The sequence below is a fragment of the Carcharodon carcharias genome, chromosome 19, assembly GCF_017639515.1.
Source record: "Carcharodon carcharias isolate sCarCar2 chromosome 19, sCarCar2.pri, whole genome shotgun sequence".
NCBI lineage: Eukaryota > Metazoa > Chordata > Chondrichthyes > Lamniformes > Lamnidae > Carcharodon > Carcharodon carcharias.
The window spans coordinates 66,825,375-66,848,887 of record NC_054485.1 but is presented as its reverse complement, the minus strand read 5'-3'; the positions used below and the strand labels follow the sequence as shown (position 1 = coordinate 66,848,887).

The window sequence follows — 23,513 nt, the reverse complement described above, 5'->3', positions numbered from 1 at the left end:
TGGGAAAGAGCAGAAGAGTTGGAATAATTCGATTGCTGTTCTAAAGATCCAATATAGCATCAAGAGGCAGCAGGGCCTCCTCCTGTTATTTGTTAGCTGGGAGACAACATAAGAAACACATATGGAGCAGAAACGAAGGCAATGTCAGGGGAAAGAATTATTCTGAACGCGGTTGGAGAAATTAATCTTGGACACTGACGCAATTCAATAAGGCTTCAAAGGGTTCTCAAAAGTCCCCCACTGTATTCAGATCCATGGCAGTCAATGCGATGGCAAGTCAATGTGTTACCCTCCCAATGACATTTCAATGTTCGGGTGTTTTATGTAAGAACAATGGTCGATGTGCACGTAGAGTATTTGTCAATGAAATTAACAAGCAGAAAACACAAGCCATGGGGGAGTTTCAAGATGGGAGGATATGCAAACTGCAGACATATGGAGAACAGACAGGTGACCATTGAATGGACAATAACAATCATTACTAATATCGACTGGAAACAACGGAACATAATGAACAGAGAGCGAAGTTACAAAGTGGGTATATAAAATGCACCTGCATTTTTCTGTCTATCACTGGATGGGGATCTTCAAAACCACCAGAACTTTTCTGGCCTCGGATCAAGTAAGCAGTGGATTCCCGGATGAATCTGTCATTAACAACAATCTGGCTCCGTGCCATTGAGAGTATTTTAACAATGAACGCAGTCAACCTGAAAGAAGACAGATGGGTAATGTATGTGACATGTAAATAAGCAACTTGGCTTCAAAATGCTCATTGGATGGGTGGAGTTTACCCTGGGAAATGCAATTTGAAAGTGAACATTTTAGTTTGATTGTCAATCCCCAATTTCCCTCACTTCCCTATTGGTTTTATAAGCTGAAACATCTGGAATTCCGGCCCGACACTTCTCCTGCTATTTACCTCACTTTGATAATTGAAAATACTCCTTAAAACCTATGGCTTCCGCAAATCTCATCCGCAGATCACGTGTCCCAAACTCGCCCTAGGCAGGACCCTGTCTAATTTTGATTGCAATGAAATGCCTGAGGATGGACTGCTTTAATACAGAATAGGGGCAATACAAATTCTAGTGCGTGTGGTTGTTCTGATGAAATATTCTACAGAGTACAAATCAATCTACCCCCCAACCCCCCACCCCGCCCCCACCTCCCCCACCTCAAAACTAGCATCAGATTATCCCATGCTTTTGGGTTTCACCTCAGGAAGTATGATACGGAGTCGTTTCAGTTAATATTATCCTCCAATGATAGCTTCATTCTCCCGAGAGTGAGAAATGTGCAGTGAGAATCGGTGTGAAGAATCATAGGGGTAACAGAGAAAGTGAAACTGTGACATGAATACAAAGTGGAACACCCACCATGTGCTGCTCGGGTAAGTTTTCCATGCACCATAGGATCCATCATCCTTCTTATATACTAGAATTCTGTTGTATCCTGGAAACAAAACATTCTGCATTAATTAAGGAGTAAACTTGCCTGAATGTATATTCTCGCTAAATTAAAAACAAAATACTGCAGATGTTGGAAATCTGAAACAATAACAGAAAATGCTGGAAAAACTCAGCAGGTCTAACGGCATCTGTAGAGAGAAAAAAACAGAATTGACATTTCAAGTCTGTATGACTCTTCAGAGCAGAAGTAGAGTCATATGGACTCGAAACGTTAACTCTTTTTTTTCTCTCTCCACAGATGCTGTTAGGCCTGATGAGTTTTTGCAGCATTTTCTGTTTTTGTGATATTCACGTTGCTTCACAATGTCCAATTATTCTCAAGACCCTTATGGTCTGGGGTTGGTAGCTCAGAGGTGATCTATTGTCCTTGTGGGGTGGGTGGGTGCAGTCCAGATTCACCAGAATGATAGCCAGGCTAAAAGGGGTTAAAGTGTGAGGAGAGGCTTCACAAGCAGCTCCTTGTGTTCCCTTGTCAATGGAAAATGGGGAGTCGATCTGATCAAGGTGCTTAAATGTTAAGATGATTGCATAGAGTAGAGAGAGAAAAATAATGGGTAAGTCCAAAACGTGAGGAGCTGATTTCAAAGTTAGAACTCAGCCTTTCAGGGTGGCAATCAGGGAGTGATTATCAGAAATGATAGGTGAAATTTGTAATCCTCACCCCAGGACAGCAGCGCATGGTCATGTGACATAAAAAACAAAAAAATTACTAAAACCAGGGGATCAGTTCAAAAAATGATGGAGATGATAATATTTTATTTTTTGAGTTGTGAATTTTTGTAACTCCCTTCCCCAGAGAGTACTGGAGGCAGGGACATTGAATATTTTAAAGGCAGAGGTAGGTAAATTCTTGACTCACAAGCAAAATACAGTTGATGCTGGAAATCTGAAATAAAAACAGAAAATTGTGGAAAAGCTCAGCAGACGTGGCAACATCTGTGGAGTGAGAAACTGAGTTAAGCTTTCATCCCAACATGACTCTTGGTCTGAAGGTTAACTTCTCCTGGTGTTGACTGTTGCTGCCTTTGTTAGCTCACAAATCAAATGAAGCAACCTAAGCACTTCTATCAAACACTGCCTCACCAAAGATTTGGGAAGCACACTTCCTGAGGGAGTGAAGGTGCAGAGGACATCATCATGCTGTCAAGATGCATAAGTGCTGGCAACTGAAACTCCCCAGATAGCTACAACGTAGTGGGAATTAGTGCCCATGGAATTAACAAGCAGAAGGTACAACACAGACATGCTGGGCTGAATTGCCTCTTTCTGTGCTGCAGAATTCAATGATACCAGGACCCAGATTTCAACTTCGTCTGGTTGTAATTCCATGTATGGGGAATTATCATAAAGTATTTTGTTACAAAATGTTAGAATAGAAACAATAGTATAATCATTTCAGTAAAGCAAATTGATGCTTGGGGAAATAGCATCACCTGTTTCAATGTGAAAGATTGCTTCGTCCTTGCGTTCAGGCTTCAGCAAAATCCACTGATCGCTCTGGTCCAGATACTCAACAGCAAAGACAGTTGGAGCCATGTGCATAGCTGTTTGCTCTGCACACCCTGTGGGCACCCTGATGAGCTCGTCAATCCCAGCAGCAGTTAGCGAGTTCTCCAGTGCCTCTCCTATTATTGTTCCTAAAATAACCCGGGTTGAAACATTAAGTTGCTTTTTTTTTTCAGAAAACAAACAGTCTATCTATTGTATACAACAACATATTCAGAGCTGCAAATATCTTACATTGTGTGGTGCAGTGTCTTACCCTCTTGCTTCTGAATTGGGAAGTCATGGGTTCAAGTACCAGTCCTGAGATTTGAACACCAATTCCAGTCCAACACTGAGTGCAGTATTGATGGAGAGCTGCACTCACAAGGAGTATTGCTGAGAGAGTGCTGCACTGCCTGCTGACCAGTACTGAGGGAGTGTTTTACTGTTGAATGGGCAGTAAAAGGAGAGGGTTGTGGTGTCCAAGGTGATGATGTTTGGAAGGCAATGCTAAACCAAGTCCTGTTGGTGCCTTTGGTTGGACCAAGGATCAATTAGTATACTTTGAAGGACAAGAGAGGTTTCACCGATGCACTGGCACAGTAAGTAGTCCTCAGTGAAGTCAACAAAATAATACACAATTTCTGTGCGAACACTGGCCATCACATTTAGCACAAAGATTCCTTGACTACACTTTACAAAGAACTTCATTGTCTTTAAAGCACTTGAGACTTCCTGAGGTAGCAACAGACGCTATATAAATGCAGTCTTCCTTCTAATGAAAGTCCCAAACATTTTTTTCCATTCATCATTTGCCCCATGAAAATGGTGGTTAAATAAAGAAAAGATAAGCCCTGGAACCCCTGTCCCTCCTTAACGTGGTCTTTTCTCTCCATGCCACAGTCTGAGGGTCTGAGCTGAAGGACTTTCAATCAGGCAAATCCAGTTTAAGGTTTGCAAGTTTGAAGTCACACAAGGTTAAGGACTGAGAACCACTTCCTCCTCCTCTTTCCCCTTTTTTATTCATGGGGTATGGGAGTCACTGGCTAGGCCAACATTTATTGCCCATCCCTAAGTTCAGGGGGCATTTGAGAATCAATCACATCGATGTGGCTCTGGAGTCATGTGTAGGGTTCATCAGCAATGGTTTCACAGTCATCATCAGATTTTAGTTCCAAATTTTCATTGAATTCAAATTTCACCATCAGCTGTGGTGGGATTTAAACCCAGGTCCTCAGCCTAGATCTCTAGATTGTCAGTGACAATACTACTATGCCACTACCTCCCCCTGCTAGATGTTCATTCAATTTGCATGGTCTGTCTACTAAGTTTAACTTTAAGCATGACAGATAATTTGATAGATAAACGCTGCAGGGCGCCTGAATGACTCTTTAATGATTATGCAGTGAAACAGCAGGACTAGTGGAGTGATGTTGGACATTTGAAATAGCTCAGTCACCATCAGAACAATTTGTAAGCAGCAACTTAGAGCCAATATCACCCAATGAGTTTTGGGCGAATTCGCACTGGGATCAAAAAATCTTATTCCACTCCATCCAATCCCATAGCGTTCCACCTGTTAAAATAAGTTATCATCCTTGCTACATTTATCCAATCAAAAATTAAACATTTCCGCCTATGCAATCAAATACCCGATCCCTCATTAGCAAAGGTCAGAAAGCTCAAACCTCTCGGACGGATGTACAAGTAATTGTCAGTGAAAGGGACCAAGTTAGAAGGTTCTTCTTCATATATTTCATAGGAGCTTTTTGCTGGAAAACAAGATGACGACAGATAAGCCTGATAAAGCCTGCATCCATTTATCACAGACTCATTGTTTGTCTGCTGTCAAACTACACTCCTTTTACTTATCAGAAAACCATAGACACGAATACAATTGCAATATTTTTTTTCTGAATAAAATAAAACCCCTCCAGAGCTGCCCCCAGTTATTGGGGCAGGCAGTGATTGGGTGGGGGGGTGCTGATATGTTGGATATAAGGCCAGGGAGTGAACTTGGCAGTTGTATAAAACTGTACATACCAATTGGCTGCCTAATTTATAATCCAACTGATTCTCCTTTCAATTTATACACTGATCGGTTGAGAGTGGTGGGAGGAGCCTCATATGGATCAGTTGGCTGAATGGCCACTTCCGGTGCTGTAGATACTGTGCATTCTGGGCAGTCTAAAGAAGGAACAGGTGGGATGCAGAATTAACAATTCATTTATTCTTGCCGCCATTTCCTACCGGTTCCCAGGATGGCAAGGTGTGTCACTAAAGGTGAGAGAGCAGAGTTGCACCTTCAATGACCTAAGCTCTTTGTTTAAAATCCTGTCTGCAGCAGTCGAAGCTGGATTGACAATAAGGAAAGAACTTGCATTGTGTAATACCGTTCATGATCTCAGGATGTCCTAAGCTAGTTTATTCAAAAAGAAACACTTTACCAAAATTCACTGCACAGCTAAACACAACCCAATATGAGCAGAGGAAACTTGCTCAAGTCCTCAATGAAAAGGTAATCTGTCCTGCTTGATGTATATTTATTTATTCCTTTATAAATTCGCTGAGTGTGGGCATTGCTGGCTGGGCCAGCATTTATTGCCCATCCCTAGGTACCCTTGAGAAGGTGGTGGTGAGCTGCCTTCTTGAACTGCTTCAGTCCCTGTGATGCAGGTACACCCACAGTACTGTTAGGGAGGGAGTTCCAGGATTTTGACCTATCAACAGTGAAGGAACGCCGATATAATTTCGAGTCAGGATGGTGAGTGGCTTCAAGGAGATTTTCCAGGTGGTGGTGCTCCCATGCATCTGCTGCCCTTGTTCTTCTAGATGGTAGTGGTCGTACTTTGAGAGGTTAATATTGGCCAGGACAACAGTGATAAATCAACTGCTCTGCTTTCAAGTAATGGCCACGGGATATTTTACGCCTACCAGAAGGGCCAGATGGGCATTGGTTTAATGTGTCAACCAAAAGACGGCTTTCCTGAGAGAATTATGGGCTGGCGTGTCATTAATTAACCAAACTCTGCAGTGGGACTTGAAGCTCAAATGTCTCGCTGGGGTGAAAGGCACCTCTACCTCCAGGTGAAAGGCGATTTGTCTTGATTAATATTACTTTAATAGGCTGTTTATCAAGAGCTGCAAGTGGGCAGAAGAAGAGAATAAAATCTCAAGGAGGTCAACTTCTATAAAGTGATAATGAATTCACAAACTCCACGCACTGCATCACACTAATGTATTCACTGTATTTAAGAAACTGGCCGGGGTGGGAGGTGGGTGATCTCATGGGCATTTAATTGACCTTCGTCTATTTTCTACCACCCCACCCCTCCCAATGTCTTTTTAATTTCGAGCCAGTGGGCCTTTAGAATTATTTATGCCATTAAACAAGGTCAAATCAATACCAGGTCCCTGCAGAAAAATGCAGTCAGTCCCATTCCCCCACTAAATTTACTTCACACGGCACTTTTATTTCCTTCATTTCCCCATCTAATTTCCTTTTGAAATCTTTGCTCAGCTGCACTTACATGATGGGCAGTGAATTCCAGGTAAATACTACTTGCTGCTTAAAATAAAGTTTTCCTCACATTCTGCAACTCTTGCTCAATATCTGAGATCTGTTTCCTCTAGTCATCATATTATAGTGGGAAGAACTTCTGAACTCAAACCTGCCATAATCTGGTACATCCCTATGAAATCTTCCTTTTAATCGCCTATGCTCCAAGGAGAATGAGCGTTCTGGGAAAAAGAAGTATTGAATGGACACAAGCAAAGATATTGTTCCAGAGTGTGTGGAACTGTAAATAAATTTACAGCGCAATTGTGTCAGTTGACAAGAGAAAATAAAACTGAGAAACTGGTTCTTCCTGAGCAGTTTTGATGCATCCAGTCAATCTCTGTATCCCAAATACAGGAAGTGTAGAATGAGCTGCCGAGTAGTTCTGACCCCTTCCAAACAGTCACAGAGAAACCAAAACACCGCCAAGAAATGGAGCGCAGAATATGACCACTTCTACTTTTCTAGCTCTGGTTTATCTGTAGTTATTACATGGTTGATTTTAAGGGCTACTGTTTGTAAAGTACATGGTTGTCAAAGAACTTAGAAGTCCTCTTCAAAATGGAAGCATGGACTGATATCATGACATGTTTTTGTGATTTGTTCAAACCTTGTCAGGTGTGTTTCTCTCTAGAGGCAGCTATCACAAGTCACCTAAAAGCAAAGACTCCTCCAGGGGTTCCATTGTATCATCTAAAAACTGTATAAACCCCACAGCTTCTAACAGGACAGGGGACAGGGAGAGACTTCAAAGGACCTCAACTTATTTACCTCATGGTGCAATGTTTCATTAAAATGAACACAGCAGTAATTTTGTTCTGGTTTGATAAAGAGAGCCTGTGAGAGCCACATGGGCAGTAGTCCCACAGACAACTCGGAGTGACATCATCAGAGAGGCTTTCTCTCCCTAACCAGGAGTCAAAGCAGAAGGTTAGTTAGAAATCAACTGTTGTTCTGCTGAGAAGAATCTAGGCAATGTTCAAGTGACATAACGGCAGATCTAATAAGGAACAAGAAACCAAAAACTTCCTGACCTGCTGAGTCCACCTGAAAAAGGAAAATCCCAACTAGTCGGCTGCAGAAGTTATTGCAGTTTCTAAATCAAAAGGCAAGATTCAACCATTTCTCTTAGGAAAGAAGGAAACCAAGCAACAGATCCCTGGTGATATCACACAGTGGCTGATTTGAAATCTCATCTTTAAGTATTTTATCTCCATTATCTGCATTTTGATCTTTGCATCTATAACATCCATAACGTTATCACTTTTGCTTAAGTAATTTACAGCAGTGTTTTTGCAACAAACTATTTTTATTCTGTTTGAGAGTAAAGCTTTGCTGCTGGTTGTTTTTAATTTGTATCATTTGCAAATTAAAGGGGGCTACACAAAGACACAGGCAGAGTGGCAGACACACACACACACATGCTTAGCTCCTGGACCACTTTGAGGAAATGCCTTTGACATGGTCGTGACATAGCGAGGGAGTGCTGCACTTCCCAGAGGTGGCATCTTTCAGCTGAGACATTCAACTGCGGTGCCGTCCGCCCATTCAGTTAAGTACAACGTTCTCAGAAGGACCAGAGAGTTATATTAGCCTATGTGTCAACATGAACCCCTCACTGAATGCTGCCAAAACCAAAAGCCCATTATTGATCTGGGAACTTATTACATGTACATGCACAGTAGTGTTTGTCCATATAACGACAATGTCAACTGCTCCAAAGTATTTTGTTTTCCTCTAAGGTTAGCATCCTGCCAAAAACATGTAGTTCACCTTTTCTGTACACAATTGGGCAACAGACTATCTCTAACACTTCCTTGGAAAACAACCTCTCCCACATCACTGCTGTGGCATCTTTGACATCTTTGACTTCCATCCGTGGGACCATTCATAACACGTTACTACAAACCAAACACACCCCTGTGAATTGTACATGCTTGGTAGCTCGGAGTTTTCAAAGCAAATTGGAAGTCTATTTACTGTACCGTGGATTATTGCTTACGCCACAACATGAGCAAAACCTTTTTTTATGTATTAAGTGGTTCGAATCTGGAATTCACTGCTTGAGAGTGCGGTGGAGGCAGATTCAATCGTAGGAAATGGATAGTTACATGAAGTGAAAGCAAATGTCAGGCTATAGGGACATATTAGGGGATTGGGACAAGGTGAGTTGCAGTTGCAGAGAACCAAAAGGCCCAATAATATTTTTATCGCTGGTAAAAATTCTATGGTTCATTAAGAGGTACGCCAGGGAATTGAAGATTCAATACATTGCAATATGTCTGTGTCTGGAGTTACAGATAGGCCAGACCAGGAGAATTCCTGAGCAACTGGTCTTTCATGAACCTCTCTTGTTCTGTTTTACAAACAATCAAGTCCTAATTGCTGTTACAGTTGCTGATACCAACATTTTTTATAAATTTCAGAGTTGTGATCTGAATTCCAAAGCTGCACCTGTTGTAGTGGGAGCAAAACACATGCCTCTCCGATTATTACACTATAATGCTGGATTCCTAGTTTAATAAGATAACTAATAATAATACTAATACAGAATATTGGAAGTTAAATTCCTCTCACCTTTGGGGTTGATAGGAATACTTGATTCTTCTGTCATGATTATACCTTCAGGCTGCCAAGTGAAATGAGATCAAGTTAATTCACAATATGAGGAAGTATTCGCACCATTAAGTCTGTTGTCTCATTTAATGAGATGGCTAATTTTATCTTAATCCCACTCACTCGGTCCAATATCCTTTAGAAACTTGGCTAAATCTCGATCCGTCTCAGACACAAAATTGTTGCTACAGGTTGTGCTAGCATCTACATTTTTTTTGTAGGGAGGATTTTCAATCCCCTACAACTGTTTTCCTAAAGAAATGTTTCTTGATCTCTATGCTGAATGGTTTGGCTCTGATTTTAATCATATGTCCTGGACTACCCCGCCAGTGTTAAACAGAATCACAGAGCAGAAGAGGCCCTTCGGCTCATCGAGTCTACACCAACATATGGGAAACACCTGACCTACCTACGTAATCCCATTTACCAGCACTTGGCCCATAGCCTTGAATGTTATGACATGCCAAGTGCTCATCCAGGTACTTTTTAAAGGATGTGAGGCAACCTGCCTCCACCACCCTCCCAGGCAGTGCTTTCCAGACCATCACTACCCTCTGGGTAAAAAAAGTTTTTCCTCACATTACCCCCTAAATCTCCTGCCCCTCACCTTGAACTTATGCCCCCTTGTGACTGACCCTTGAACTAAGGGGAACAACTGCCTCCTATCCACCTTGTCCATGCCCCTCGTAATCTTGTACACCACGATCAAGTCGCCCCTCAGTCTTCTCTGCTCCAACAAAAATAACTCAAGTCTATCCAACCTCTCTTCATAACTTAAATGTTTCATCCCAGGCAACATCCTGGTGAATCTCCTCTGCACCCCCTCCACTGCAACCACATCCTTCATATAATGTGGCGACCAGAACTGCACACAGTAATCCAGCTGTGGCCTCACCAAGGTTCTATACAACTACAACATGACCTCCCTACTTTTGTAATCTATGCCTCGATTGATAATGGCAAGTGCCCCATATGCCTTTTTCACCACCCACTAACATGCCCCTCTGCCTTCAAGGATCTATGGACATACACGCCAAGGTCCCTTTGTTCCTCAGAACTTCCTAGTTTCATGCCATTCATTGAATACTTCCTTGTCAAATCACTTCTTCTGAAGTGAATCACCTCACACTTTTCAGGGATAAATTCCATCTGCCACTTATCTGCCCATTTGACCATTCCATCTATATCTTCCTGCAGCCCAAGACACTCAACCTCACTGTTAATCACCCGGCCAATCTTTGTGTCATCCACAAAATTACTAATCCTACACCCCACATAGTCATCTATGTCATTTATATAAATGGCAAATAATAGGGGACGCAACACAGATCCCTGTGGTCTGCCACTGGACACTGGCTTCCAGTCACTAAAGCATCATTCTGTCATCACCCTCTGTCTCCTACAACTAAGCTAATTTTGAATCCAACATCAAATTAGCCTGTATCCCATGTGCATTTGCCTTCTTTATGTCTCCCATGTGGGACCTTGTCAAAGGCTTTGCTGAAATCCAAATAAACTACATCAATTGCATTACCCTCATCTACACACCTGGTCACCTCATCAAAAAATGCAATCAAATTTGTTAGGCATGACCTCCCTCTGACAAAGCTATGCTGACTATACATGATCAAATCTTGCCTCTCCAAGTGGAGATAGATACTCTTCTTCAGAACTTTCTCCAATAGTTTCCCTACCACTGATGTGAGACTCACTGGCCTGTAGTTTCCTGGCTTATCTCTACAACCCTTCTTAAATAGTGGAACCACATTAGCTGTTCTCCAGTCCTCTGGCATCTCTCCCGTGGACAGAGAGGTATTAAAAAATTGGGTCAGAGCCCCTGCAATCTCCTCCCTTGCCTATTTTACCTCATCAATTCCTTTCAAACTCCTACAAAACCTGAAGTAATTTATCCTTAATTGTCTATTTACCAGGAAATTCATGTCTGGTTTATGGAATTTCTCATCATTTTAAACCATGGGATCTTGATATTTTGGTCAACTGGTGCTGCACAAATTCTAATGTCAAAGTATCCTTTTTGAGGCAAGTGCTCAGATTTTGACAAAATAGCCTAGACTATTGGTCTAACTAGGGCTTTGTATTGCCTCAAAAAAACTTTGTCCCCTTTATATTCTAGCCCTCCAGATAGAAATGGGAATATTCTATTATCTGTTCCTATTATATTTGCACCCGATCACCATATTTCACTTTGCTTAAAATGAAGGACTATTCCATGGAGTGTAGCTGGTGCTTATTCAGGGTGGCATGGGAGTCTCACTTTTGATTAATCAAGGCCTCTATTGCATATTTATTTTAAGTGGTGGGAGACACCTCTGGCTAAACCGAAGTTTCTGATCAATTTTATACAGTTAATAATTTAAACCCAGCAAGTACAGAATCGTGCAAAGGTACAGCAGAGAAAGAGGCCATATGGCTAACTTAGTTTCTGCTGGCTCTTTCTTAGAGTAATCCAGTTAGTACTACACTCCCGCTCTTTCCCAATCCGGTGGCTGTTTTACTTTTACAACTATTTATCTCCAAATCCCTCTTGAAGGCTGAGTTTTGTAGATTTTATGAAGCTTGACATATAACATTGGGCAATATCGCTCTTGAATCTTTATTGTGTGGTGGAAGTTCCTAATGAACATCAAAACACCCTGCTCACCAGAACTCTCAGATGTTTTAAAACAGCGTCGTTGTGCAAATTCATTTTGCTGAAAGCGATCACGTTGATTGGCACATTGCCAACAACCAATGGAACAATAGCAAATTGAACCGAGGCTGCCGAATTTGCTTTGACAAGAATATTCCTGGAATTTTGCCTTGAAACAGCAGGACTGCACAGACCCTCTGTTTTTCTCATGTATACAGAAACCTGGGGAAACACACGAATACAATTAGAAAATTAAACGTCAACAGACGTCACCCACATCATGCCCATTGTGTTTTGGACAATGTTACTGGAGCCTCTAAGAGCAATGTTTAGCCACGTTGAGATTCTACTTATGAAAGATGGGCCAAACTCAGAGCACTGTGAAATATTTCTAATCCTGATATTATAAAAAGGGGGTTAGCAGCACAGGAGAATATGAAAAATGATTTGCTAGAGCGATACTTGAACAGCAAGGATGTACCTATTCGTAAATACAGGACAGGCTTTGGCCCTCCTCTCTGGAAAGGAGAACGCTGCCAGTTTTCCTGAAAGACGCCCTGAAAATCATGAGTTGTATTGATTGGGTAGATCAGAGAATATGTTTCCACTTGTGGGAAATACTTGAAGTAGACGACATTAAGATAAGATGGTCAATGATAAATCTAATAGAGAATTTAGGCAAGACTTGTTTTTCACAGCGGGTGTTGTGAATATGGGGAACTCGTTTCTACGGAGAGGTTTAGTGACAGTAGAGATGCATTTACCAGATTTTTTTTATTCATTCACAGGATGTGAGCTTCGCTGGCTGGGTCAGCACTTATTGCCCATACCCAGTTGCCCTTGAGAAGGTGGTGATGAGCTGCCTTCTTGAACAGCTGCAGTCCATGTGGTGTAGGTACACCCACAGTGTTGTTAGGGAAGGAGTTCCAGGATTATGACCCAGTGACAGTGAAGGAACGGTGATTATATTTCCAAATCATGACGGTGACTGACTTGGAGAGGCACTTCGAGGTATTGGTGTTCCCATCTATCTGCTGCCTTTATCCTTCTAGATGGTCGTGGTCATGGATTTGGAAGTTGCTAAGAAGCCTTGGTGAATTCCTGCAGTGCATCTTGTCGATGGTACACGTTGCTGCTACTATGCGTCAGTGGTGGAGGGAGTGAATGTTTGTGGATATAGTGCTAATCAAGCGGCTGCTTTGTTCTGGATGGTGTCAAATTTCTTGAGTGTTGTGGGCGCATCACTCATCCAGGCAAATGGAGAGTATTCCAGCACACTCCTGACTTGTGCCTTGTAGATGGTGAACAGGCTTTGGGGAGCCAGGAGGTGAGTTACTCGCCTCAGAATTCCTAGCCTCTGACCTGCTCTTGTAGCCATATTTTATATGGCTAATCCAGTTCAGTTTCTGGGCAATGATATTATAGTGGAGGATCAGTGTTGGTAATGCCATTGAACACCAAGGGGTGATGGTTAGATTCTCTCTTGTTGGAGATGGTCATTGCTTGGCATTTGTGTGGCATGAATGAGACTTGCCACTTGTCAGCCCAAGCCTGGATATTGTCCAGGTCTTGCTACATTTGGACAGGGACTGCTTCAGTATCTGAGGTGTCACAAATGGTGCTGAACATTGTGCAATCATCAGCGAACATCCCCACTTCTGACTTTATGATGGAAGAAAGGTCATTGGTGAAGCTGCTGCTAGATTGCTGTACAAGAGAAAAGAGAACAGAAGGAAATGGTGATTTCAGTGGAACCTCCCAACGGTGGGTCCTGTCCTTATTCTTTGCCCCTCTTCAGCACCTCGTTTTAGCATCAATAAGCGATGAGCAATATGACTGGCAAAATAGCGCATTATATGGTTTTCCGTCACCTTCTTCCTATGTGCTTAAAAGAAACACAAAGGATCCTGCACAATTAAGTAGCCATTGTTCTTCTAGGTTTTATCTCTTCTGCCATCACCACTGCAGATTTTTTAGACACTTACTTGAACATGAGACAGCTTGACAAGGCAGAGACGACCACCCCAATGTTGATAGGATGAGAGACTATCAAACCATTTCGTAATCTAGCTAAAGAAAATGTTTCCATGCCTTTTCAGGCTTTTCTTAAAAATTAAAACTTCTCAGTTCAGTTGTTGCCAGTGCAAATCATTTGGCACCTCGTCCGGTGCTTCCATATCCTTTATTTAAAAAATGAAGATCGCAAGTGTTTCCAGTACTCCAGGCATGGTGTAACGTAAATTTGGATAAAGGTTCAACATACGTTGTCTGCTTCTCAATTCTGTTCATGCGGAATTGCACCTCTGTGCATTGTTTTCATCATGTATGGCTTGATAACTTCTGCCACTACTTTTCATGGTGTTCATCCAGGTTTACCAGTTTGCAAGAAATCGGTTCTATAACACGTGCACTAACACATGCACGAGCAGTTTTGTTGCGTGAAGTGATCCACAGCAACCCTTGCTTTCATGCCAAAAAGGAGAAAGTCAACAGCTATTCATTCGGGTACAGTGAACAATAACACATTGCATGGGGATATATGCACTGAGATTTAACAATATGTTTCATGCATGTATGTCAGGTATACTAACTAACAAGGGACTGAGAAGGTGAATTACGTTACTTTGATCTAATTGCCTTACCTCGAGGTCTTCATGCAAGTGATTGTACAAGATAACTGTCACATCCAATTGCTCATTCCTTTTGACAGAGTAAGGTAACTTCATGGATATGAAAAAAGGCCGGAACACTTTCAACATCTTTGGTTCCGCCACACAGAATCCTTAAAGAAAAATATGGGGAAACTCATTGCATTTGTTTTGCTTGATCAATATAACCATTTCACTGCTTCCTCAAAGTGTCATATGTTCCATCACTCTCAGCATTTGAATTCAAGACCCAAGGGTTGAACTTTCACCATGTTGTTTTCAACCTCCAGACTGTTATTGTTGAACAACCATGCACAGCTGGGAAACCTGGGCCAGGATCTTTGGAATGGCGGGTTTGCTTCCTTCCATCTGAACAGTCAACAGTAAACACACGGTCCCTGATACTGGCTGCCCCAATCCAGTTAATGCTCCAATGAGCATTAACTAGCTGCAGGCAGGACTTGCGCCCCTCAATCAGAGAGATGTTGGATAATCTGATTGGCCAGCAGCTCCCTAGTCCCTGTAGTGGGAGATGCTGCAGTGGACTACAAGCAGTCCCTATAGTCTAAGTCCCGGGAGCCCAGTACCAGTTAATTGTGAGGGTCTCAGGTTGGGACCCCAGTAGCAAGGCCATCCGAGGAATTTAAGGGCACCCCCCCCTCCTGCCCAGCCACTCTGCCTGCCACCCCGCCAGTGGTAGAACATATAATTCTGTCTATTGTAAGTGTTGGAATCTTCCGGCACCTTATTAAGAGGTTATCTCTTTGATATCTAATTAATGAGAGCAGACAGAGTCCGGGGATGAGAAATATAATAGGGGAGGTCCTAGATGGACGCCAGAACTTTTCTTCCTCACATTGGAACATAAATAATGGCATGAAACAGTTGGGGAAATGACCGTTTCTGTGCTGTAGACTTGAGGCCATTCTTTACAGTGCAGGAATAGTGCAAAGCAGGCAGGTTCATATCGATTGGCTGTTATATACTCCACCCGATATTCAAACGTGCTGCCTTCAATAGAACTCATTATTAGATGCGAGTGCAATTGTTCATCTACTCTTCATAGCACAGAAGGAAGCCTTTTGGTCAACTGAGCCCATTCTGGCCCTTTCCAGTACTCCACCCAGTCCTATTTCTCCACTCTATCCCGGTGGCCCTGCAAGTTAAAGTCCCTTAAATCCCAATTCAATTTCCTTTTTAGACCATTGCTGGTCGCATCATCCAATACCACTTGCAATCTGGATTAACGACTTAGATGAGGAGAAGATGTAAAACTGTAAGAGAATGTTCCATATGAGCCTCCTCCCATCCCTCTTCATCTAGACCTGTGAACACTTTTCCAACATAAGATCCGAAATGGATCCTGTACAGGGAAGATGGCACTTGAATATATAAAGGTCAGGGGATTGCACTAGTCCTCATCAACAATCAGTTGAAAAATGGTACCTTTGTTTTCAAACATGCCAACTGCCTGAATTTCCCAAGTGGTTATGGAATCAGGAATGTAGTTTCTTAACCTATAAGATAGATTTGTGAGGAGAAAATAGAGTCTTAAATTGAAGTCAAAACCTCGCTGCTGAAATCAACATGAAAATTCTTCCTGTTAATGAATCAGCTGCTCATTTCGAACACATTCTAATACTCAGCCACATTAGTGCAACATATTTAAACAATGGACGTGTCCTACAAGAAGTGATCCATCCAGTAGCCTCTGGCAAGTGTGCAGGAAATAGTAACCTCTCTGTACTGACCGCGCTCATACAGGAGATCCATCTTTCAGGTTTTAGGAGACAAGAAGTAAACCATTATATAACATGCCCAATATTGGTTTGATTGAAATCAGCAGAACTGAATACCAGGTGTCATGGATGAGTAATGAGATTGTGCCCTTTTTGCACAGTCATCTGCATCCACTGATCACTGGTGCTGAGCCCCATCACTTCCCTGCATTTGTAAATGGACCACGCAGGAACTACCATGACTGTGGACACTCTTCATTCTTCACTCGCCACATGGGGCGAATCCAGCACGGAGCGACGGGAATCCAGCACGGAGCGACGAGAAGCCAGCACAGAGCGACGGGAAGCCAGCACAGAGCGACGAGAACACTTGTTCTCATACCCCATTGCATGTTTTTTTTTCAGCAGAGGCTGATAATGTCAGCTGAAACTCCCTCTTCTGTGTGGTTCACTTATTTAGTTTCATCAGTGGATTCTCACTTTTCCAGAGGATGGGACAGTAAGTGATTGATACTTGGTTGGCTGCATGTAAGTTCGACTTTATTCAATTTATTTTGTCTATTATCTTCCTAACTTTTAGCTATGGATTATAGAGCAGTGCAACACAGCAGGAGGTTACTTGGCCCATGAGGCCTGTACTGGCACTTTAACAAAGGCAATATTCTTAGATCGACTCCCACATTCCTGTCTCCATCCCTGCATTTTTTTGCTCATTCAATTATTGCCCCAATTGCATTTTGAAGGTGACTATTGAATCCCTGTCCATCACCTATTCGGGCAGCCATTTCATATCAGAACCAATTGTTACTTAAAATAGTTCCTGATCCTGTCGCCTCTGCTTATTTTACAATCACCTTCAATGTATGCATTCCTGTTAACCCCTCTGCCGTTTTAAATAGTTTCTCTGTATTAATTGTATCTATAGAATTTATGATTTGAAACAATGCATCACATATTATTTCCGCCTTCCCTTCTCTATGGAAGACAATACCAGCTCCCGGGTCCATACGTGGAACTGCAATAACCTTTGTGACTGGAACCATTCCATTAAATTCCTTCAGCGGTCCTCTCCAAGACCTTGGCATCAGTTGTAAATTGTGGTGCCCAATTTGACAAAATTATTGGGTTGAAACCAAACCAGTATTCCGTCGATAAAAACAAAATTACCTGGAAAAACTCAGCAGGTCTGACAGCATCTGCGGAGAGGAACACAGTTAATGTTTCAAGTCCGTATGACTCTTCACCAGAACTAAGGAAAAATAGAAAAGAGGTGAAATATAATTTTCACCTAATAATGTAATGTGGTATTCCATAAATGTTTAGGAAAACTCCCTTTTCGATGATGGACCCATGGTGAATCTGGTGAACGTTCTATGCATAGACCCAGAACTCAGTCAGGTCCTGCACTAAACGCCACCATAATAATGTCAGTGACTGCAAACTTTTTTTACTTAAAGCCTGGTTATATTATCACTGCATGATCCGATCAGACCAGCTTACTTGTGATCCCCCGCATTTAAGACCTCGACCGTTTTCCACAGCCAGCTGTGCGGAAACACACTGCGAACATGGATAGATGTTTCATCGAAAAAATCTTGATCTACATTCACAGCAGCTGAAAAATAAAAACAGGCAGGAAAGAAACATTAGGTGACCATTTCATTGTGTGATGGAAAGAGACTCCGTGCTTGCTCTTCCACTTGTTTGGTTACCCTTAAGTTTCCCCCAAGAATAGGTCCAGATTACAATTCCACCTTGTGGTCGCTGACCTACTTTGATGCTTGGTTAATTGAAAGCTTCATTTTAATGTTCTCATTCTTGTTTTCAATCCATTCACATCCTTGCCCTTCCCTAGCTCTCTAATTTTTTGCAGCTGTAAAACCTTCAAAGCCATCTGCAATCATTCAACTCTGGCCTCTGAAGAGCCTCTTATTTTAATTGCTCTACCAATGCGGCCTTGCCTTCAGCTGTCCCTGCCTCAAGCTCTTGAATTTCCTCTCAAAATATCTCCAACTTCTCCACCTGCTTTCAAACACTCCTTCACACGTTTTACCAAGCTCCTCATAAACAATGTCCTTATGAGCTTTGGTGCCAACATTGCATTTCACAATCGTTCTTGTGAATCTCGTGGAAAGATAGCACGAAAGAAGATATATGAATGCAACTTGTTGCTGTAGCTATGATGCCTACGCTGCTGTATATCTCCCACCATCTTTTATATGTCTTGTTTTATTATTTGTTTCTGTTTACACCTAGACATCTACAGCACTGAAATAGACCATACATCTCAACAGGTCCTTAACAGTGTTCATTTGCCCCCAAGCCTACTTTTTATCTTCAAACCCATTTTAATCCATACAGGCCAGCAGTGCCATACACGAAGTATACCCATAGAATCCCGGAAGCAGGTATGTGAAACAATGCACTAAGGTAAGTAATGAAAACAATTGTACATAAAATTGCATTATTTTCTCAAACAGTATTCCACCTACAGGCAGAGTTGTAATTATGTTGGCAGCAGGTACCCTCAACTGCACCACTAGCACAAATGAAAGGTATTCCTCCGCCTCTATTCAACCCAAATCAATGTCATTTCCTCTGCACCATTTTAATGGTGCGCAGGTCTTCAACAGGGGGTCCCATTTTCGCTTTTAGTACAGGATGTGCACCATTAACTTGTGTTGGATAAATGGCGCTGTGGAACCACAACAACATTTTGCGTCAATGGTGAAGGTTAGAAACTATCAGGTTGCTAATGTATAACTGCTTATTTAGTGCATCAGCTTAAGAAGGAAGACATTTCTAGAGCTTGCTGTTCAAATTCACACCTGAATTCAGGCTCAGGCCATGATCTAAAGGAAGTTTGACTGCACACAAACAAACTCAGCAGGGTGAAACTGGGCAACAATTCCTAGAGCACAGATATCCCATCGGTCGCCCAAGAGGTCAGCATCAATACCAGCGGATGGGGTATTTGACTTCAAGAGCCATCCCGCGTGTTTTACACGCCTCCACCTCCCCACCTGGCCAATCCAGTTTCATTACACTTTCACATTGCCGCACACTTCCTGGCACCTTCAAATGAGAATGATCCAAGAATCGAGTCAATTGTAACAGCACACCTTTTAAAAAAATTCAGGATCTTTGAGATGGAAGAACTGAATGGGTTAAGAAGTTTTGCCATGTTTTGGATTGGGGGAGAGTGGATTTTAGTAAAATAAGGCAGGATCTGGCCAAGGTAGAGTGGGAACAGTTACTTGTGGGGAAATCTACAGAGGAGCAGTGGGGGGGTGTTCAAAAAGGAAATGGGGAGGGTACAGGCTCAACATGTTCCCTCTAGGGTGATAGGAAGGAGGAACAAGCCCAGAGAATCATGGATGACCAGAGATATTCAGGTTACGATGAGAAGGAACAGAAAGGCTTTTAGCAGGTGCAAGGGAAGCAAATTAGCAGAAGCATTAGTGCAGGGTGGAGCTTAAGAAAACAAATAGGAGAGCTCAGAGAGGGTATGAGAAAGCTCTGGCTGCTAAAAGTAGGGAAAATCCCAAGATATTCTATAAGCATATCAATGGGAAGAGTACCCTCTACCAGGGAAAGAGTAGGGCCCATAAGGGACCAAGGGGCAATCTATGGGTGGAGCCAGAGGACATCGCTAGACTGTTGAATGAATACTTCATGCCCATATTCACCCAAGAGAATAAGGATGAAGGTACTGAACTTGGGGAGAGGGACTGCGAGGTTCGTAAGCAAATTGATATGGAGAATGACAAGGTATTGGAGGTATTGGCAGGCTTAAAGGTGGACAAATCTCCAGGTCTGGAGGATTGGTGTCTCAGGCTGCTGAGGGAGGCAAGGGAGGAGATCGCAGGGGCTCTGACCCAAATTTTTAATTCCGCTCTGGCCACGGGGGAGGTGACAGAGGACTGGAGAACAGCTAATGTGGTTCCACTATTTAAGAAGGGTTGTAGAGATAAGCCAGAGAACTACAGTGAGTCTCACTTCAGTGGTAGGGAAACTATTGGAGAAATTTCTAAAGGAGAATATCTATCTCCACTTGGAGAGGCAAGGTTTGATCAGGGATAGTCAGCATGACTTGGTCAGAGGGAGGTCATGCATATTTTTTGAGGAGGTGACCAGGAGTGAGATGAGGGTAGTGCAGTTGATGTAGTTTAAATAGATTTCAGCAAAACCTTTGACAAGGTCCCACATGGGAGACTTTTAAAGAAGGCAAAGGCACATGGGATACAGGATAATTTGATAAGGTGGATTTAAGATTGGCTTAGTTGTAGGAGGCAGAGGGTGATGACAGAAGGATGCTTTAGTGACTGGAAGCCAGTGTCCAGTGGCGGACCACAGGGATCTGTGCTGGGTCCCCTATTATTTGTCATTTATATAAACGACATGGATGACTATGCGGGGGTAGGATTAGTAAGTTTGTGGATGACACAAAGATTGGCCGGCTGGTTAACAGTGAGGTGGAGTGTCTTGGGCTACAGGAAGATATAGATGGGATGGTCAAATGGGCAGATAAGTGGCAGATGTAAGTTAACCCTGAAAAGTGTGAGGTGATATACTTTGTAAGGAGTAATTTGACAAGGAAGTATTCAATGAATGGCGTGGCACTAGGAAGTTCTGAGGAACAAAGGGACCTTGGTGTGTGTGTCCATAGATCTCTGAAGGTGGAGGGATATGTTAGTGGGGTGGTGAAAAAGACATATGGGACACTTGCCATTATCAATCGAGGCATAGATTACAAAAGTAGGGAGATCATATTGGAGTTGTATAGAACCTTGGTGAGGCCACAGCTGGAGTACTGTGTGCAGTTCTGGTCACCACATTATAGGAAGGATGTGGTTGCAGTGGAGGGGGTGCAGAGGAGATTCACCAGGATGTTGCCTGGGATGAAACATTTAAGTTATGAAGAGAGGTTGGATAGACTTGGGTTTTTTTCGTTGGAGCAGAGGGACGACCTGATCAAGGTGTACAAGATTATGAGGGACATGGACAGGATGGATAGGGAGCAGCTGTTCCCCTTAGTTGAAGGGTCAGTCACAAGGGGGCATAAGTTCAAGGTGAGCAGCAGGAGTTTAGGGGGGATGTGAGGAAAAACTTTTTTACTCAGAGGGTGGTGACAGTCTGGAATGCACTACCTGGGAGGGTGGTGGAGGCGGGTTGCCTCACATCCTTTACAAATTACCTGGATGAGCACTTGGCACGTCATAACATTCAAGGCTATGGGCCAAGTGCTGGTAAATGGGATTAGGTAGGTTGGTCAGGTGTCTCTCACATGTCAGTGCAGACTCGATGGGCCGAAGGGCCTCTTCTGCTCTGTGATTCTGTGTGATTGCCATATATGTATTGCCTAAAACAGTGGGGGAGAGAAATTTACCTATGATTGCAGCGTCAAAATGTCATTGGCCCATGCTTTATAGGCGCAATCCCTGGCAACTTCTCATAAATCTCTCCTTTTAGCTGTAACAGCAGACTTTATTTCAAGTAGGGAAGTCTCACTAAAACTATACAAGTCACTAGCTAGACTACACTAAGAATACTGTGAACAATGTGGTCCCCTTATCTGAGGAAAGATATACTGACATTGGAGGCTGTCCTGGGAAGGTTTACTCGTTTGATCCTGGGCATGGCAGGATTTTCTTATGAGGAGAGGTTGAGTAGGTTGAGCCTGTACTCATTGGAGTTCAGTAGAATGAGAGGTGACCTTATTGAAACATATAAGATTCTTAGAGGGCTTGACAGAGTAGATACAGGGTGAGGTTGTTTCCCCTTATGGGAGAGTCTAGGACTAGAGGGCATAATCTCAGAGTAAGGGGGCGCCCACTGGAAACAGATAAGGAGGAATCTCTTCTCTCAGAGGGTTATGAATGTGTGGAATTATTCACCGCAGAGGGCTGTGGAGGCTGAGCCGTTAAGTATATTGATGGCTGAGATGGACAGATTTTTAATCAGTAAGGGAATCAAGGGTTATGAGGAAAAGGCAGGAAAGTTGAGTTGAGGATTATCAGATCAGTCATGAACTCTTTGAATGGCGGAGCAGGCTTGATGGGCCGAATAGCCTACTTCTGTTCCTGCATCTTATGGTCTTATATTACTGCGTTGTCTCCCTTTCTGTCCTTACATAGAATTACATAGAAAATATAGCAAAAGAACAGCAACAGGCCAATCAGTCCATCTATTATTTGCCAATGTATAATCTTCACTGGAGCTTTGCCCCAAGCTTCATCATCTACCCTTATCAGCTTCACCTCTGATTTCCTTCTACCCATTACACACAACCAGACTCCCCTTAAATTCATTTATGGTATCCTCCTGAACGAATTCATATTGTAGGAAGTCCTATATGGGGGTGAATGGCTGAGAGGTGGAATGAGCACTTTGAAGAACTCCTCAACCTGGTGGACATGCCCTCATTACAGGATTCAGCTCCAGAGCACTCCCCCCCCCACCCCCCCAGGTGAGATCGGATCTATCGCTGTTGCTGTCGTCAGGAGTCTCCGTAGCGGTGAGGCAGCAGGAGCGGATGAGATTTATCTGGAGGCGTTGAAGGCACTGGAAAATGTTAGGGTGTCGTGGTTATCGCGCCTCTTCAATGTTGCATGGAGGGCAGGGACAGCACCACTGGATTGACAAACAGGGTTGGTGGTCCCCATCTTTAAGAAAGGGGACTAGTGGGTGTGTTCCACCTTTCGAAGGATCACACTCCTCAGCCTCCCTGGGAACGTCTGTGCCAGAGCACTGGAGAGGAGACTTCATCCATCAGTCAAACCTCAGATTCAGGAGGAACAATGCGGATTCCGGCCTGGCTGAGGAACAGTGGACCTGCTCTTTACCCTCTCAGGGATATTTGAGAGTTTGTGGGAATTTGCTAATCTGGTCTACCTCTGTTTTGTAGATTTGGAGAAGGAATATGATCGCATTCTTCGGGATATTTTGTGGTAGGTGCTGAAGTAATATGAAGTGTCGTGCTGTTTCTTGCATGCTATCAGGTCCCTCTATTCGCAGAGCGAGAGTTGTGTCCACATTCTTGGCATTAAGTCAAATTTGTTCAAGGTGTGGGCTGGACCCCACCCAAGGGTGCGTCTGGTCTCTACTCCTATTTGTGATTTTCACGGGATGGATATCAAGGCACAGCCGAGGTAAGGAAAGTATCCAGTTTGGGGGCTTGAGGGTGGCATCCCTGCTGTTTCCAGATGATGTTGTCCTGCTTGCCTCATCCAACTGTGATCTCCAGCACGCACTTGAACGTGTAACTGCTGAGTGTGACGCACTTGGGATGAGGATTAGCACCTTGCAATCTGAGGTCATGGTTCTCTCCCAGAAAAGAGTTGG

General features: G+C 43.0%; 1 protein-coding gene across 1 annotated transcript in view; it reads right to left on the bottom strand.

The window, feature by feature from the left end:
• The window catches only part of LOC121291210 (complement C4-like), a 209,586-nt gene that overhangs the window by 93,113 nt on the left and 92,960 nt on the right, over window positions 1-23,513 (bottom strand). The window contains exons 18-26 of the mRNA XM_041212296.1: window positions 17,670-17,784; window positions 15,877-15,947; window positions 14,425-14,564; window positions 11,795-12,004; window positions 9,094-9,145; window positions 4,646-4,729; window positions 2,906-3,109; window positions 1,380-1,455; window positions 554-710 (exon numbers count right to left, since the gene is read on the bottom strand). Of these exons, the coding sequence (XP_041068230.1) occupies window positions 554-710; window positions 1,380-1,455; window positions 2,906-3,109; window positions 4,646-4,729; window positions 9,094-9,145; window positions 11,795-12,004; window positions 14,425-14,564; window positions 15,877-15,947; window positions 17,670-17,784 (1,109 nt within the window). The remainder of the gene's footprint in view (window positions 1-553; window positions 711-1,379; window positions 1,456-2,905; window positions 3,110-4,645; window positions 4,730-9,093; window positions 9,146-11,794; window positions 12,005-14,424; window positions 14,565-15,876; window positions 15,948-17,669; window positions 17,785-23,513) is intronic.